This window comes from Lontra canadensis, unplaced genomic scaffold, assembly GCF_010015895.1.
Source record: "Lontra canadensis isolate GAN:19392208 unplaced genomic scaffold, GSC_riverotter_1.0 scaffold110, whole genome shotgun sequence".
NCBI classification, from domain to species: Eukaryota; Metazoa; Chordata; class Mammalia; order Carnivora; family Mustelidae; genus Lontra; species Lontra canadensis.
In genome coordinates, this window is record NW_022631104.1 from 3,120,874 (window position 1) to 3,139,648 (window position 18,775).

At 53.7% G+C, this 18,775-nt stretch overlaps 1 protein-coding gene across 8 annotated transcripts in view; it reads right to left on the bottom strand.

The window, feature by feature from the left end:
* The window catches only part of MYH10 (myosin heavy chain 10), a 119,515-nt gene that overhangs the window by 42,707 nt on the left and 58,033 nt on the right, over nt 1–18,775 (bottom strand). For 5 of the 8 annotated variants that reach the window (XM_032840005.1, XM_032840002.1, XM_032840003.1 and 2 more), the window contains 10 exons: nt 17,941–18,004; nt 16,194–16,292; nt 13,925–14,068; nt 13,586–13,681; nt 12,842–12,960; nt 12,120–12,272; nt 9,079–9,252; nt 6,373–6,546; nt 5,956–6,070; nt 1,958–2,020 (listed from right to left, as the gene is read on the bottom strand). In XM_032840005.1, coding sequence (XP_032695896.1) covers nt 1,958–2,020; nt 5,956–6,070; nt 6,373–6,546; nt 9,079–9,252; nt 12,120–12,272; nt 12,842–12,960; nt 13,586–13,681; nt 13,925–14,068; nt 16,194–16,292; nt 17,941–18,004 — 1,201 coding nt within the window. The remainder of the gene's footprint in view (nt 1–1,957; nt 2,021–5,955; nt 6,071–6,372; nt 6,547–9,078; nt 9,253–12,119; nt 12,273–12,841; nt 12,961–13,585; nt 13,682–13,924; nt 14,069–16,193; nt 16,293–17,940; nt 18,005–18,775) is intronic. The other 3 variants (XM_032840010.1, XM_032840009.1, XM_032840007.1) reach the window with 1 other exon arrangement.

Below are 18,775 nucleotides of genomic sequence, written 5' to 3' on the forward strand. Positions count from 1 at the left end.
CTCCCTGCTCCATCCCTAAGACTCCGCGGGAGCTCGGAAGCATAGGGTCACACGAGCTCCGTGCCCTCACGTCCAGAGGGACACGCACTGAGTTATCGCTGCACCTAAGACAACAGGTTCACAGTCTGGACACCTAGAAACCCCTTCCTCCGCCGTCTTCGGAGAATTCAGTGCACATATTAAAGCCCCACGTCTTCGTTTAACGCTGGCTACGCCTTTCTGGGGCTGGACTCCCTAAGCACACACTGGGGAGGAAGACCGTTTGCTGGAGACCAGACGTAGCCACGGCAGGTGGAAGACGTTGTAAGAAGGAGAGACGGAGCCTGGACACTTATTCAGCCAAATCACTCAACAGAGGACACCTCTGGCGAAATGAGGTCAGGGAGCTCAAGAAGCTGGTGGCCTGCCCGAATGACGTCATCCAGGAGGGGCTCGCATGTGCTGCAGGCGCAGAAACACACCTGCTCCACGTCGTGCGGAAAGAGCCCCTGCGCCTCGGGAGAGGCGAGGGCCACCGTGGGGGCGCTGGACAGAGCTGAGAACTGGCTGTGGGACGCCCACCCTCTGGGTCCCTCACTCAGCTGCTTCCTTCTGGGGCACCGATTTTGTGCCAGTGCCGGGGAACTGACGGCGAGCCCACACTGGCCCGTCCCTGCTCTCCAAGAGCTCCATCTGGAGTGCTCTTAAGAGGTCAGACTTCCAAGAGTCCCAGCGATTAGTCTAAGCAGGGCATTCTATTCTGGGAGAAAGTCGAACAGAGCCAGCGCGGACTCGGAACAAAGCACATGTCTCCGGCAGCCCCTTGGCTGAAAACTCCTGCCTACTTGTCTGTCCCTGTCCCCACATCCTCAACCCGGGCCAGACTCCAGAGGGCCACGGGGGCGTGAGTCACGAGTTCTTCCTCGGGCTTCTGTGCAACGTGCGCTCCAGCTCGTGGGACCCTCCCTGGCGTCATCCCACCTGCATCTTGGCCCCCAACGCTCCCAACACGCTTCTTCCCCAGGACGAGGCCTAGAACCGAGGGGGGGGGGTGGGTAGTTGGGTGGAGACGGGCACGTTCCTCTTATTCCTAAAGAAGTCTTGGGATGGTCTGAAGTCTCAGCATTACTGGGTTCCAAAAGTCAGAAAGGAAATTTTGTCTGATGAATCTGACTTTGTCTCTGAACGTCACGCCCTGACAATTTCACTACACGATTATCAAACTGGCTGATACATTCTTTCTCACATTCTTTCTTAGGTTGGGCTTTCAGGGGGCCTCTAGCCGCGTGCAGGCCGTATTTAACAACGGGGCTAGGGCCTCAGACCACAAGGCTCCGTCGTGTGGGGCTCAACTTCGGGTTCAGGGTCCGAATTCGACCCACACCTGCACCTCTGAGCCTTGCGGATCGACTCACGATCTCAAGTTCCAAACAAAAAGCCACGTGACTCGATACCCACCCACGTTCCAAACCAAAGCTAGCACGAGGAGGCCCACGCGGGAGAGGAGGAGGAATTATCTGCTCTCCCAAGCAAGAAACCACCCCGCCCTGGAATTCCGTGGCCTCGAAAACGTAAAGGAGACCCAGAGACACGGGAGACCTTCCTTCCGCACATCCGTTCCCAGCATTCCCTTCGAGGCCCGTGTATCAAAACGGCGCCACTGGCAAAGGTAGCGACGTTGCCCTTCGGTAAGCGGTGCTGTGAGCGCGGAAGAGAAGAAGCGATGTGTATGCGGGAGCGATTCGACTGTGGACGCACTCAAACAGCCACCTCGGAGCACAAGGGGAGTGAGCATGAAATGAAAGGCTCATGCAGGTCTATGAGCGAAACAAAACAGGAACCCAGGAACCAGCCCCCCCCCCCCCGCCCAGCCTAACCCGGGCCCCTCCCGGCCACCCTGCAGCCCCCCGCCCCCCTCCCCGCGAGCTCCTCCTGGGGGCTTATGTGCTTGGAAGACCTACAGGCTTTGTACATTCACCTGGTGGCTCATGAAGACCAGAAACACTGTCATAGAAAGAAGCTCTCTGAATGTTCTGAATCTCTACAGCAGAGACACAGCAAACAGGACAGAAGAGCAGATACACAAACACGTCGGTTAGTGCGAGAGACAGTGGACATCACCAGTCAGCTCTGCAGTCGCTTGGACACACGTCCTCAGAGTCGTCTTACGCGGACTCAGAAGAGCCCTCCCCACAGCACGTGTGAGCATGGGTTCGAATCCACGCTCCGTGATCGCCCGCCCCCCCGAAAACCCAGGAGGAAATTTAAGGGTGCTCAGGTGCTGCTGGCCTTGTCCTTCATAAAATTATCTCGCAAGTAGCACATCAGGACGAGACTGAGCAAGCTGGGGCACTCTAGTGCGTGCGTTGGTGGCTTTTACTGTCCAAACTCACACTGCTGTCCACTCGGGCGTCCAATAAAAATTGTGGCAATGTAATGTACTTCAAGTAGAAATTAGGAACAGAAATACATTATATGTTAATTGAAAAAAAAAAACCCAAAACCATGAAAGAAATAATACATTATATGTTAATTAAAAAAAAAAAAGAAAAAAAGAAATTAGTAACAGGTAACTACTTTTAAGGAAAATAAAATTCAAATTCTGTTGCAACAAAATGTTAAAACAACTGTAAACCATCAGGTGACCCTTGAATGATTATACCTTTTACCTGTGAATATACCTGAGGAGGCACTTTTACATGAAAATGCAATTGTTAGCTTCCCCTCCCCCAGATAAGCCCCAGGGCGCATCAAAGAGTCTGTGCAGTTGGTAGAGAAATCCCAGAACATCTTTTAGCAAAAAGTAGGGCACTATGAATCTCTAGGGCAGGGCTGCCACCAAAAATCTTAACACTCCTGGTTGGGTCTTGAGAGGACTCCGTCAAAACCCTCAGAGTCTGTTTTAACACAAAATGTTTTATACCCTGGGGACTGTGCCTTCACAAGCAAGTTATATCCACGCAGCCTACTCTCCTGGTCAACCTGTCATTTCCTGCTTCTGCACTGATGTGGCTACAAAGAGCAAAAAATAAAGAGGTGTTCTTCCCGGGTTATTGTCTTTTCCTAAGGCCTGGCCTTATCCCAAGACTGAGCCACGGTGAACTTTCCCCCTAGACCCCTGGCCACACTCCGTGCCTGCCGCTGACTCTCCAAATGCACACGCGGTCCCGCAAACGGGGCAGATTGCCCTGGGCCCCCTTCTCCGCGATCCTGTCACTCAGACGAGGGAACAGACCACCTAAGCCAACGGGACTTCTGCCCGTGGTAGCAAGCCCAGGGGATTTTTCCAGAGCAGAGGCCAGCATGGCCCAGTCACGCTGGGGACAGGTACGGACAAAGGGGCCACACTAGCCCCCCAGCGGCTCCCTGTAGCAAGTCCAGGCCATGCAAGCACTACTGTGTGGGGGTCCGACACACGGGGCTCGGGCCAGCACCAGGGGAGCCTGTGAGGCCGCTGGCTGTTCTGTAAGCGAGTCAGTAACGTAGGGTCTCAGTGGACACAGAAAGCATGGGAAGGCAGGTCAGGGACGCTCCTGATGTGGTCCCACCTGTCAGACAGCTCACCTGGGCTACACGGTGGGCATGGACCCCTGCGGCCCATGCCCACCCCATCTCATCCTCCGAAGGCTGCCAGCCCGCCGCGGTCGCGGGCTCCTCTGGTGAGGCATGGCGGCAACGGAGAGGGATGGAAGGAGGAAGGCCAGGAAGGAAGTGGGGGGCCGAGACAGAGGCTTGCCTGTCCTACTGGGGTGTCCTGAGTCTCCCGCTGGGTGGCCAGTTCGGGGGGGAGCAGAGGCACGTCCCACATCGCCCCTCAATGGACCACACATGTCACGACCATGGTGAGACGGAAGCCAGATGGCCTCATGCCAATGGGTCAGGACCTTCCCACAGCATCATTTTTGGTGAAGAATTTAAAAAAGCAATCAGAGTGGTTCAACCACATCAGAACCAGCATGTTAGTCCAGGATCTCATCCCTTTGGTAATAATGGCCCTTTTTTCCTCCAGTACCTGCTTCTGCTCTCACACACAACGAAGAGAGAATCCATTTTTCAGGCTTCCTCTGTCCCCTGCTCCGTGGGCATTTCTTCCACACCCATGGCCTCTCTTTCAGCCACCTCGCACTCGGCCCCCCACTTCTAGGCCCTTCGCCCCAACCCAGCCCACCGACCACTGCCTGTCCACCTTCCGCGCCACCTGGGGCACCGGCATGGCTTGCACACCTGCTGCAGCGTGACTAGCAGGCGGGCTTCTCCAGCCTGCCCGGACTCCCTCGCTCCCAACCCATGCTGGGCTCCCCGCCGCCACCCTGGGCTCACTCATCCTATGGCTCGGGCCCTCCTTCTGAGCCATCCTCACTTCGGAAAAGCCTCCCCGCTTTGCAGCAGCTCGTTCATGGACGTCTGCTCCCCCTTGGCCACGTGCGTTCCCAAGTCCACGCCGGGACCCCGCCTGGCACCTGGGATGTGCTTGGTCAACGCCAGGCTTCGCGACTCAACAAACCGTCATCCTTCAAGGACCGGGCGACTAACTCCGTGTCCACAACCAACTGCTTCAGCTCCCCGGGCCAGAGGGCCACCCTTCCTCTAACGCACATCTCTGAAGGCTCATTCCGCCCCACCGTGGGGCACCCGTCCCAGCCGCTGCGGGACTCAACAGCTCGTGCGTATTTTCTCTTTCCTGTGCTCCAAGGTCTGACTGGAGCACCAGGTGGAACGGAGGGCCCAGGGCTCTGTGAGTGGCACGGTGCCTGCCAGGATTGTGGCGAAGGGGACCTGTCCCTCGCATGCTCCCCCCTCACACTGTCTGGCACTGTGGGCCCCATGCCAACCGGTGCTGAGTGGTCTTGTCCATTCTGGTTCACGTCTCACGTCCCCATGCCACCGCTTCCTAGTGACGGGCTCGGGGGCCCTCGTGTATCCAGCTGCCCCCAGCTGCTCTGCCCAGAGCTCTGGCAGCCCTCTTGACTGCCCGGCTCAGCATGCTGACAGGGGACATGCAGCATCTGGTTGGAGACTCTTGTCCGAAGGCACAAAGATTACCTAGCCTTCCCCCGAGTCCCTCCTTCTAGGATCTCAGGCGGACCATCCTTTCTAGGACCCCCATGTGCTGTGCTGTCTCTCCTGCAGGCCTAGCAGGTGCGCACGACCACTCTTGACTCGGGCAGCCCTTTGCCCTCCTCAGGTTGTCAGCACTCCATCTGTTCTGTCCTTCCGCCTCCACAGCCCTCACCCCTTCTCTTTTCCTTTCCTGGGCTTCTTTCTACCTCTGAGGAGATGGCTAGGTCACAAGGTCCGCAGATGCTACGGGAAAAGCAGAAGCGAGCCAGGCTCCCAAAGAGGCCTGGCCCGGGGTGGACGCAGAGAGCCCGGGTGGCCTGAGGCCATGCGAAGGGGACGTGACCAGGATGACGCTGTAGAGAGCGCAAACCCCAGGAGGCACGGCCTCCCGCTGCGCGTGGACTCCTGGCTGTCGTTCTTCTGGTCCTAGCAAACCTTCCAGTCTGTGACCAAACGGCCAGATCCTGCAGCTGAGGCTCGTGTAAAGAAAACCACTACAGGGGCTGGTGGAAAGAAAAGCTCATCTCTGTGCGGGGTTCTCGAATTTATTCAGTGGCCGCTCCATGTGCGAGCAGAGGGCCTGCCCGGGTCAGACGCGGCTCAGTTGAGCCACACAGCAAGCCGTGGAGGGGCTTCTCTGGCCCCGTGTCCGGCAGCCCAGGAGCGCAGCCCAGCCGGGCCCTAGATGGTCCCTAGAACGGTCCCCACCTCCGGCAGCATCTGACCGAGAAGACAGCGTCAGGGGACCCAGGCGGGGTACCAGGTGGGGACTGGGTCTAGCGGCAGCCCTGCTCTAGGGAGAGCGAGTTTTCCAGTAAAGTCTGCGGACACAGATCTATGTGGACGAACCACCTAGAAGCCGTAACCGGCAAAGCTCCCGGACAGGCGTCACTGCAGACTGGGGCGCGTCCTTACCGTCCTTCCAAAGCTCCGCCACGAATCTGTCCGATGACTGGTGCAGGAGGGTGGCCACGTTGTCGTTCAGCGGGTCCATGTTCTTCATCAACCACTCGTCCGCCTTGTAGTCCACCTGGCGGGCGGCGGGCACACACACAAACGCACACAGGGAACGCTTTCAGCCTTCCTCCAGAACGCTCGCCGGCCCGCCGGCCAGCCGGGCGACACTGGGGCCACGCGCCGGGCACGCGCACGGCACGGCGGGCTCACGCACGACATGCGCACAGCACGGCGGACTCGCGCACGGCACGCTCACGGCACGGAGGGCTCGCGCACGCACACGGCAGGGCGGGATCGTGCACGCGCACGCACGCGTCTCCGCACGGCCGTCCCCGGCCTCGGGGACACGGCAGGATCTGCCGGCGCGGCCCGTACCTTGCCCGCGTAGTGTATGATGCAGAAGTCCGCTTTGTCCTTCAGCTGCCGCGGCTTCTGGAACTTGGAATGGGAGCCTTGCTCCTGAACCAGCTTCTCCACAAAGGTTTTGTCCGTGGCCTTCGGGAACCAGCACTCTTCATCCAGAAGGGCCAGCACGCCGGGGGGGTTCGCCTGGTGACGAGAGGCAGCCACTGAGGCACCCCAGCAAGGGCCGGGAGCTGGGGACACAGAGCTGGACGCTGACTGCATTCAGGGGCTGGCCGGGGACAGGACCCTAAAACCTCCACCAGAACAAAGTGTGGTTGCTGGGGGGTGGGGGTGCGCATGAGAAAGAGGAATTTTTAAAAATGAAAGAAAACCAGAATAAATGCACCCCTCAACTGTGTGGAACACTTCCAACACATTACACCCTAAGTGATGGCAGTTCCTGTTTAAGGGACCATAGAATAAGATGCGTCCCCTCACGCTTGGCCAACAGTGGAACCACAATCCAGGAGAGAATATGGAAGTTGGGGGGAGGATCCATCAGCTGATAGTCCGGATTTATTCCGGCCGACACTCGCGAGCCAGGCTGTTTAGTTTTGTGGGGCTGGGTCCCTGCAGAAAGTCCCCGAAAGCATGGGAGAAAGTGGACCTGTGCCACGGGTGGTGGGGAGGGCCCGACATCCCTGCCTGGGAGGACCAGGACGTGTGAGCAGGTGGCAGACTTGAGAGCATGCGGACACTGGTGAACCGGGCCTAGGCCACTGGACCGCAGGGCCCACGAGTTACGGCTCGATACAGAAAAAGCACAGAGCCCGTGCAGGGACTTCCCTCTTGGAGGCAAGTGGGGGACACGTGACAGCGACACAAACAGTTAAACTGTCAAGGACTAGGTCACTGCATCTGGGTCAGCCCTCATGGTCACCCCATAAGTACGGCCAGTCAGTGGGACAAGCCTCCGGGTGCACCTATGAAACCGGCCATCTTCTTGAGCTCATGCGGCCTTGGTGTCCACTAGGGAAAGGCCAGCTCTATATACAAACGTTGCTTAACACACCCAGGAGTCACCAGGACCATCAGCCAGAAGGCCATGGTGCCCTGCACACCAGCAGGCAGAAACTGCGGGGGTGGGGGTGAGGGTGGGGTCCCTGCGATGAGCCGCCGGCAGCCAACTGCTCGAGGGCTCCTCCACCTACAAGAACCCACGGGCTAAGAGCAGCTCAAAGAGCGATGATCAGAGGTGGGCAGGACTAGGTGCCCGCCAAGCCGCTGAGATTAGAGAGGTAGGTCACTTAACGGGCCCCGCTCACCGGACTCTGAAGATCCGTACTCACACGAATGAGGTCTCATCCGTCTTTCTAGCACGGTTCTTACATTTTAATACCTTCCAATGAAAATATTCTTAAGTTCTGAAATAGGATCCCGAATGTAATTTAACCTTTTCTAAACGGCTCGGTGACAGCATCATTATGAATGTCCCCAGCTGGGTCTTTGTATTTTTGCTACTTCATCCTTCAATGTCAACCAGTGTTACCGTGTCTCCTTTCGGTGGGGATTTCTACAGAGCTGGAAGTCTGGGACAAGGCGTCTATCTGAGGCTGCAGGCTGTATGGGGGTGGGGGTGGGGGACAGGTCTGTAAGTGCCTTGTTGAGCTTCCCTTCCTGACCTCCAGGAAATAGAGCCAAGTCATTAGTATTTGCTTGGGATCATAAGTGAATAAGTTCTACGTGGTCCGATGTATTTCTTTTCTTTCCTTTCCTTTTTTTTTTTTTCAAGGTTTTGAGAGAGAGAAACAGAGGGAGAGGGGGAAGCAGGCTCCCCACTGAGCAGGGAGCCTGATGCAGGACTCGATCCCAGAACCCTGGGATCATGACCTGTAGCTGAAGGCAGGTGCTTAGTGACTGAGTCCCCCAGCCTCCTCAGTCCTGTGTATTTTTGCGTTAACACTAAACCAAAGGGGGAAAGAACGCTTGATGCTTGCTAAGACTGCTGTAAAAAGTACACCTGCCCAGTGAAATGTCTGCCTTTGGCTCAGGTCATACCTCAGGGTCCCGGGATTGAGTCCCGAGTCGGGCTCCCCGCTCAATGGGGAGTCTGCTTCTCCCTCCCCCTGTGCTGCCCCCCTGCTCTCTCTCGCTCTCTCAACTAAAAACAAAACAAAACCAAAAAACATGTGCCCAAAAAACCCCCAAAACTTCAAATTAGGAAAAAAAAAAAAAAAGAAAGAAAAAAACCAAAACACTGTCAAAATAAGAACAGCTTTATGCTCCCAAGGATAGTGATGTAAAAAATGAGTCTGGATGCCATGTCCTGCTCCTGGCCAAGGGCGGCGGCCTGTGTAGCCCTGGCAGGTGCGTGTAGTGGGAGTAGGGGGGCTGAGCAGGGAGGGGTCGGGGAGGGTGCCTCGCCAGCGGTCTGCAAGCAGCAGGCTCCCACACACAAGGGCTGAGGGAGGGCCTGCCTGGCTGCATGCTTGCTTTTTAAATAGTTCTTTTTATTATGTATCACCTTCCTACATCATTTATGTTAAAAAGCTGTCTTAAGACTGATTTGGCCAGGGCGGGGGCTGGGGGCCGGCTCTGTTGGCAGAGGAAGTGACTCTTAATCTCGGGGTTGTGGGTTCGAGCCCCACGCTGGGCGTGGAGCCTACTTAAGACAAGACCACTTGGGGAACGAGCGGCGGCAGTGCCCGGAAGCCCCGCGCGGGGCCGCGGCCTTACGGGTCTCTCGATGAGGTCGATGCAGGGCTGCAGGTCGAGGCCGAAGTCGATGAAGCTCCACTCGATGCCCTCGCGCTGGTACTCCTCCTGCTCCAGCACGAACATGGTGTGGTTGAACAGCTGCTGCAGCTTCTCGTTGGTGTAGTTGATGCACAGCTGCTCGAACGAGTTCAGCTGCGGGCGGCCACCGGGCAGGGCGAGAACGGGACCCGTCAGCCTCCGGGGAACCCGCAGGTCGCCCGCCACGCACTCGGCCACGGCACCCACCCCGCGCGATTGGCAGTCCCCGCGGCCCAGGCCCGGGACGTCAGCGACACGTGCCGGGGACGTCAGCGACACAAGCCGAGGAGGGAAACCGAAGGCCCTGAGCTCGGTGCGCGATGCGCGTGACCTACACGTACGACAGCCCCATGCCTGCTGCTGAATGGTTCGGGACAGAAGCAGAGGAAGAAGCGAGGAAAGAAGAGGGAAAAGGGAGGAAAAGCAAGAGGCCGCGTGGGGCATGCAGCCCTTGGCAGGGAGCAGGGAGACCGTGGTGCGCTTCCTGTCCCCTTTCTCCTCAGCCACAGGCTCTGCGGCTGCTGCAGGAAAGTCCTCTTGGCCTCAGGGGTGGCTGCTGAGATCCCGCTCAGGCCCCACACGAGCCCTCTGCATGTGGGAGGCTCTAGGCTGCCTCTCCACGCGTTCCCTTCCCTTAGCGGTGTCCCTGCTGGGTGGTGACAGAGGATGACCACACTCATGGCGGTGAGCCCGGAGACGTCGCCATTTCCCCATTCAGCCTGCTGTGTTCACTGTACTTCCGCAGAAACGATGCTAGGGTGCTGCCCTCAGCCCGAGCAGCTTCCCCGTGCGACAGACACTGCTGTTTCCTCCTGTCAACTCTGCCCACTTCTCTACTGGGCTGCTGATGGGGTGGAGGGCTGGAATGGGGAAGGGTGGAGGGGTGGAGGGCTGGAGAGGTGGGAGGGTGCAAGGGAGGAGGGGTGCAGGGGTAGAGGGGTGGAGAGGCAGAAGGGTGGAGGGCTGGAGGGGTCTAACTTTCACAAGCAATCACCTTACATATTAGAAGTTCTCAACCTTCGTTCCCTCCTCCACGCTGTCCCCGCGTAGCAGGTGCCCATGAATAACGTCTTTCATTAGAAAAAGGGATCTTCAGTTAGGGAACGTGTAATCCATCTCCAAGGAACGGATTTAGAGTCTGCGAAAGCCGTTCCAACCCTCCCTCCTCGGGGTGCTCTCCTGTTTCCCAATGAGGTTGTGCTCGGAGGGCGGATGGCCTGCGAACAGCAGCGGGGTCTGGGGACAGAGGCCGGCTCGCTGGGGCCGACCCACGCAGAGGCGCGTGCATCGAGGATGGGAAATCTGACCGCCTGGTTTGGCCTGGGCAGTTCTGTGGCATGGCACTTAGTCAAAAAGGACGTTTCTACTTCTTTCCCATGGAGCTGCCAATGGCATTTTTCTATCATCCATTCCCACAGTAGTAACGCACGGCACAGAAGGACAGACGGATGATGAGCTGTGTTGAGAGGTCTCACATTGCTTGCTTCTCCAGACCGTTCCAGAGAGGTCTGTGCACCCAGATGTGTGCATGTCACCTTGACTTTAAATTTGTCACTGTGTCTTGATGTCTTTCCACAGATCGGTACTTTGCTGTATGGAGATGCTAGGATTCAGTGACTCAGATTCCTAACGGTGGACATTGAGGCCTTTTCCATTCTCTCCCCAGGACAAAGAACGCTTGCTAAATAATCCTGCCTTTCTAGTTTTTTTATATTTTTCTACTGTCTATTCATAGGTCAAAACTGCCCTTTTTCAACTCCTGCAGTTTTACCGTGTTTTCTATCTTTTTAATATCCTTCTCATTTTCTAGAATTTTACCATTATTTTTCATTAATTCATTTGTCAAAAATGCCCATCCATGCGTTTTGAACACATATTCAGAGATAAAGTGGGGGAAATTCACACCTTTATGGTGCAGGCTTTTCCCATCCGAGAACAAGGCATGATTTCCTGTTTGTTCTTCTGTTTCTCACGGGAGCACTGGGAGGGCGCCTTCTGCTAAACTGTGCCTATTTCTTCTTAGATGGGCTCTTCAGAATCTCATGTTTTTGTTGCAGTTGGCACTGGGGATCTTTTCTTTCATTGTATCTCCCGACTGTTTGTATAGGGGAAAGTGACAGATTTTTTTTTTTTTTAATGTGACATGTAGTGGGCCACTGTCCACGATTTCTCAAGTTTTTTTTTTTTGTTTTTGTTTTTTTACAGATCAGTCCCTATCCGCTCAGTCTCTCCCGGTGGCAGCTCAGCGGGTAAGACTGCTTGGACCACTAACAGTCAGATCTCATCGGGAGAGACCGAGCATTTTAAAGTTCCTTTTCAATCAAGACGGCTCACCACCCAGTCGCGGCCAAGGGCCAACACGGATCCCCAAAGTGTGTGATTTAGTATTTGTACCTGAGCATCCAAGAGACACGTTTTTAGGAGGTCAAAACTACCGCCATTCTTGCAAAACTGTCACAGACGTGGGTCTCCACACCGGGAGGGACGGATGCCGTGTGGACGAACCCAGTCAGAGCGACAGTGAGACAAACAGCACCGTCAGACGCTGTGGCCGGATCTCTGGGACACAGAGCATGATCGTTCCGCGGTTCCTCGTCCGTTTCTGTTCCTCCTCGTCCCTCCCGGCAGCTGTGGTCTGAGCCACGCTGGCTTTCTAGCAGTTTCTAACACTCGGCGATTCTCTCTCCTACAAGACCACTGGGCTCGCTCTCATCATACTGGGTCTTCTCCTCCTCCAAGGGTCCTCCCCTGTTAACTGCCGAGACCCCTCCCGGGACTCTGCTTCTCAAGTGGCGCCCCCTCTCCCTCCACCCCCCAGTTCTTCCTCACAGCACCCCTGCTGACTCGACTAGAAAGGCGGGGACTGCACCGGGGTCACAGGGGCCGGCATGAACACAGACTCAAAGAGGAACAGATAGGACTGCAGGGGTGGGGAGGAAAGAGCGAGAGAGACGGAGAGACAGAGAGACGGAGAGACATACCTCAAATATCTCGAATCCAGCGATATCCAGGATTCCGATGAAGGACGCGCCCTGACGCTTGGTCCTATCCAGAGCTTTGTTGATCCGGTGAACGAGCCAGCGGAAGAGCCGCTCGTATGTCGCTTTTGCCAAGGCCTCTACTGCAAAATCTGCCTGTGATTAGACGACACCGACCTTTAATTCTGGAAGCGATCTCAACAACGCCGTACCAGGGTCATCTGGAGTTTCACAGGCTCCCCAAGCCCAAGAGCATTTGCTACCGAATCCCGTGTCACTTTCCCGTAGCACCGGGGGTTTCAGTACAATGAAACTGGCGATAACCGGCTTTGGGGATGGGTGAAGGTACCCGGGAATAAAGAAAGCCCTTTCGAGGCCCACGGGGGTCTGCGCAGCATATCGGCCCCCATCTGAAAGAAGCTGGCCACGAAACAGGTGCATCTGACCCCCAAAATCTTGGCACTGGGCCACTCGCACGGGGGCCGGGGAGCCGCGTGCCCCCCACTGCGGCCGGGCCCCCGAGGCGGACGACCGGTTTCCCCAGGGGAACCCAAAGGCGACATTTCACATTTGCTTTTTAAACAGTCCCTTAAAAATGTTTCTGAAAAAGAGGAAAGGGTACGAGAGCAGGACGATACACAGCACCAAGGAACACCCGTGATCGGGAAGGTCTCCAGGCAACAGCGCGTCATTCAGACAGACGCGTGCCCACAGCGGGAGCTCACCTGCTCCTTGGTCTGGGCTTTCTGCACGTAGTCTCGGCCGACCTTGATCCGGGGCGTGAGGATGGCCCGGGTAAACTCCATCACGTTCATCCCAAGCAGATGGCAGAGCTTCTGTGCAACTAGGGCGTGACAAGTCTCCTAAGTACGAAACCTTCACCTGGGCCTAGTCATGACCTGCTCAGTAAGAAGCCTTATCTGGACACGGGCTGAGCAAGGCTTTAGGAAGGACAAGGTTCGGGTCTGCGTCCTTTCCAGGGAATCCCACTCAGAGACAGGCTGCAGGTCCTTACTCCGGGCCGTTTAACTAAGTCCCAGAGTCTCGGAACCCACGAGGATGCCCAGGCTTAAGACTGTGTTTAACAAGTCAAAGCTGGAAAATCTCATTGTAAAATCTAGATTTCCTTGAAAAATATCAGTATTTGGCAACATAGGCCAGAACTTGTACCTACGGTCCCATTCAGATGAGCCGTGTGGGGTCTGTGGTGTATGCTGTCCTGGCCCTAGTCCCCTACATCCCCTCGCCCCCCACCCAGGGCTGGGACAGCGTGTCTGCCGCCACCCCGGCTCATCCCTCACTCAGGGACTCACTTGGCGGACGCTCCACTCCAGACGGCTCCGAGGAGCGTTGCATGAGCTCCTTCCCACGCACACCGCCTGCGCGCCCGGAGGACAGCACGAGGAACCACACGACACGGCGTCACCACAGCAACACAACAGAAACAAAACCCACACTGGTCCGCGTACCTGTATTTTCCGGCATGGACGCTTGATCCGTATTCCGCTCCTTTTTGAAAGAAATATTTCCGAACTGTAGCACCGAAGACACTACTTTAAGCATTGCTTTATATGGACGTGAAAAGAAAAAAACAAAAATTGCTTCAAAATGTAGCAGAGACATATCCTCATTTATCTTGTGCTAAAAATCAGCTACACAGAACTTTCAGCAACATGGGTCCCGTAGGGAATTTGTAGGAACTGGGCGGTTCCTGTGATTCGCGCGGTTGTTTTTGGGGCTACATCCCTCACCCCCCGTGGGTACATCTCATCGAAGGGGCGGCAGCCTGGCAGGGAAAGCGCACATACACAGAATCTCCTCATGAGAGAAACCCATGATGTGCATTGCCTCCATGGTCTCCTGGAAGTTATCCTTGTCTTGCTGTCCCGGGATGGGGATATAGCCGTTCGAGAGGAATCTGTAGTTATTAAACCCTTCGAGGAGCAGATCCGCTGCAAGGAAAGAGAATGGGATGTGGTGTACGTCCTCCCCGCCCCAAGGAGCCTGGGGCCAATCGCAGGGTGCAGTGGCTCGGTGGCTCGTGTCCTCCCCACCAACACACATGCTTCCTGCCGTGCTCTCTTCGTAGATGCATTTCAAAACCACACAGTTGGGTGCCTGGGGGGCGGGGGACTCAGTCATTAAGCATCTGCCTTTGGCTCAGGTTATGGTCTTGGGGTCCTGGGATTGAGTCCTGCCTTGGGCTCCCTGCTCAGTGGGAAGCCTGCTTCTCCCTCTCCCACTCCCACTGCTTGTGTTCTCTCACGGTGTCTCCCTCTGTCAAATAAATAAAATCTTAAAAACAAAATACATAGTTTTCCATCATCTATGTCAGAGAGGGAAAATGAGGGGGTCAGTTAAAAATTGCAACTGGGAGTTTTGGGGACGGTAGTTTACAGGCTCCAGGAAATCGGCAGCTGGAAGTGATGGCTGTCTATTGTCCAGACGTGGAAGGTACAGACCCAGACCACTGGCCCGGCCAGTGCCCCGAAACCCTTTCTCCAAGCCGTCTGTCTGGCATAAGTTTGCCTCTGCGAGGGCCACACAACCTGTGTGTACAACAGACTATTCTAACAGCCGCTGCATTGATCATTTGCGTTTTAGGGACCATGGGTCAGAATGGAACGCTCCCTTTCGAGAAGTGTGTTTCTCAAGAGGCAGGTGTTTCTCAGGGGGGATCGGAACACACGGGCTCCTGAGCCCCACGCTACACGTTCCCATGTGCTCTCCTGCAGACTTTCTGCCAAGCAGACTCTTTGTGGCTCATTTTTTCCCTGCAGGTCTCACTCTCATTTCTGGGCTGAATGCTTTCACAGGTGTGTGTGGTTAGCAAGAGCCTGGGCCCTGGGTGACAGATGGAGTACGAGGCCCATGTCTGTTGGGATCCCTGGATAACACACGTAATGGTCACATGGAATGAGCCCTGAATTCGAGACTCAGAAGAAATCAGGAAGTTGTACATCCTCCCCTCGCCCTCAAAGACCTCTGATCCAGCAAACTTCTGACTGGGAACTTGGCCTCCACCCGGTCCCAGAGCTTCCAGTCCTCAGGCTTCGAGATAAAATAAACAAAAGTCTACTCTAAGTTCCTTCTAGTACTTGTGGAAGCATATGTGAGTGTTCAGTTGTAAACCTGGGAATAAAAATATTTACTGAACGTAATTTTATTTTTTCTTACTTTTTATGCTTACAATGTTGAAACAGAACTCGAAAAAAAATCCTTGGTCTAATTTAAATTTTTTTTATTAGATTTTATTTATTTATTTGACAGAGAGATCACAAGTAGGCAGAGAGGCAAGCAGAGAGAGATGGGGAAGCAGGCTCCCCGCTGAGCAGAGAGCCCAATGTGGGACTCGATCCCAGGACCCTGGGATCATAACCTGAGCCAAAGGCAGAGGCTCTAACCCACTGAGCCACCCAGGCGCCCCCTTCGTCTAATTTAAAGCTTCTAATTTTGAATCTTTATTCATCTGAGAGAGAAAGAGAGAGCACAAGCAGGGGGAGGGGCTGAGGGAGAGGGAGAAGCAGGCTCCCCGCTGAGTAAGGAGCCCGATTTGGGACTTGATCCCAGGACCCTAGGATCATGACCTGAGCCGAAGGCAGACGCTTAACCAACTGAGCCACCCAGGTGCCCCTAAAACTTCTTTTAAAGAAAAGAAAAAAAACATACAGAAGCTAAGGTAACACAGCCCACATAACTGCCACTTAAAATCGAGTATTTCTCCCATGGCACGGAAGTTCAGTCTCATTTCCATTTTGGTGTGTGGGATTTCCTCAGCGTTTCCTTCTCTAGTTTGCTTTATTGTAAGAATAGAGCATGTAACATGTAAAACACATGTTAACGGGCTGGTTGTCGGAAAGTCTTCTCCTCAACAGTTGGCTACAGGTAGTTAGGCTGTGGGGGAGTCACAAGTTACTCGTGAATTTGTGACGATGGGGGGTGTGGTGCCTCCAGCCCTGTACTGACCAAGGGTGGGCCGTACCGTTTCCCAAAAACGTTTGCTCTCTTTCAAAAAAACTTAATATAAAAAAACCATATTCCAATAAATAGAAAATAGTGAGAAACTTTGTAACTTACACTTTAGGTGTTCTCCTGCTCCGGACAGTAACTGGTAAAAGATATGAAAAGTACGCTCATCTTTTGCTTGACGAACAGCACGAGATTTTTCCAGAAGGTCTGAGTGAAGACGGTTAAGGATCGAATTTAAGAGGTGGCCAGCCCTCTCTCAGTGTCTACACAAATTTAGGTTGTAAAACATTTTCTTGGATATCTATTAGCCCTCCTGCGATGAACCATTCTGAACGATTAAAACTTGTGAGTGAAAAAGGAAAATGACGCATTTACGTCCCTCGCTCATCTCCGAGGATCGTGGAGGGAGGGAGCTCGAAGGTCAGGGTGCTGCCTGAGCCCCACTCTGCCCCACCGGCCCCTAATCTGGGTTATATTCAAAGAACACAGCACCAAACCAGGAACTCTAAGAAGTTTCTATGAAAGGAAGTCAAGCGGCGAAAAGCAGAAAAAGTCTTCTAGCAGTTTATACAATCTCAGGAACAAGGAAACCAAGGCACAAAGGGGATTAAAATAACACAGTGGCAGAGTTAGGAATCAGAGCTCGGTTGGACCCCATAACCCAAGCAATTGACCCTGCGTTCCCTGAGAGCCCCTCTCGGAAAGCCACACGCTGGTTGGTTGGGGGGAGGCCCTTGACAGCCACAGTGTTGCTTGGACTTTCCAAATACCAGAGACAGACCTGACCCAATCAGCTACTGGCCTGCTCTTGCTGTTTCTCCAGAGCCGGCTGGGAGCAACCCCACCCGGGGTTCCCACTCGGCACCTGCTCACCCCCATCCCGCTGCCAACCGGACCACGGCACACCTGCCTGGGCACCCGGGGCGCCGATCTGAGACTTCACCAAGTGAATTAACTCTGTATACGCCACACAGCTGTAGATTTTCAATTAGATCAACCCAAACACAGCCTCCACATTTGGCGGAACATACGTTCGCACGAATGCCTTAGCAGACCGATGCGAAGAAACTCCAGATCCATCTCAGTCATTTCGCAGGCGATTTTACTGTTTTCGGGCTCTGAGTGTATTCAGAGACGTAAGCCACAATTCTGAATTAATGGGAAAATGCTGATCTCTCCCTTACCTGAGGGATTGAAACATCGTATGTCTATCATGGGATCTCTGATACTTGCCAGGAGGAGCAGAGAACTGTCGCCTGGATCCTTCCTAACTGGCATATCATCATTCAGAATCATCTGTATTATTGCTTTACTCAAATTAATTCTATACAGAATTACCACTCCTGAAGGCCGCTCTAGGCCTGTGACATTTCCTCGGATGATTCTACGTAGTTGACATTTGTTTCTTCTCTGCTTTTCTCCTGAACACTCAAACGACTTAACTGTGAACACTCATGAGGCTTATTTTGGGGGGCTCATGCCCATCCCACGGATACCAGGAGCAGACGGTCAAAAGGGGCCACCCCAACACCCAGTGGAAGAGTGGTTCTGTAGGATGGCATGCACTAGAGTGCACCGTGGCAACATTTCCTGGTTCACAAGCAGGAAGTCCTCAGCTCAGCGGGACTCTCCACGGTCCTGGCCACGTGAACAGGGCAGGACCCAGTGTTCAAACAACCACCACCAGCAAAACAACACCTGGGAGTTAACACGGAGTACCTGACCGAGTCACGCCCTCTTCAGGCTTCCGTCCAATCACCTGGGTGACCGGAGGGACATCACAGGGGCTCGCCCCAAGGCTGGCCAGAGAGGGCATCACTCCTGAGTTTGGAGGATGCTGTTACGAAAAGGATACACGTTTCAATGTTGGCCCCAACGATGTACCCAGTGACATCAAAGTTGATCCGAATAAACTTGCCCTGAAAAGAAACCACAACAATTAAAAATAAGTAAGGACACAGAGGATATAAACAAACAAAGTGACAAACCACTGTGCCCTGTCAAGTATCCCTGAGTTGCTTACAAAAATGGGTCATAAATATCATCCCAAAGAGAAAGGGAAGGAAAATTTCCCCAAATTTCTGTAAATTTCCCCAAAGCAGCAACAGGACAGGTTACCTTCCTGGTAATAATAAAATATAATAAATAAATATAATAAAATATAATAAATAAATATAATAAAATATAATAAAAATATAATAAAATATAATAAAAATGAGACCCTAATCATTTCGAACTTAGAAAAAAATTCTTCTACATAATCTGAGATAAGAGTTCACAGCATTGAAGGAACACTGTAACCAGCCCTATCATGACAGGCTTGAAAAAAATCGGAATAATATAATTTCCTAGGAAAATAGAAATCTATTCAAGAAAAAAAAAAAAGAGAAAACTTGAATAGATCATAATCATTAAAAATGAAATATAATTACTTTTTCTAAAATGATGGATTGGTCTGATGAAACAGTTTTGCAAATTCCTAAGAAAAATTTAATGGCCTGACTATATATAACTGTTCTACAGAAACAGAAAACAGTGATTATTTCACTGTTGATTTCATAAAGTTATCGTAATCCTGAACACCAAAACCAGTAAAGTGATCATAAAAATGAGAAAGCAAATAAATACAAGTATCTCATGAATTAAATGTTTTGCAAAACCACAAACCTGACAATGGCGACAAATGGTTT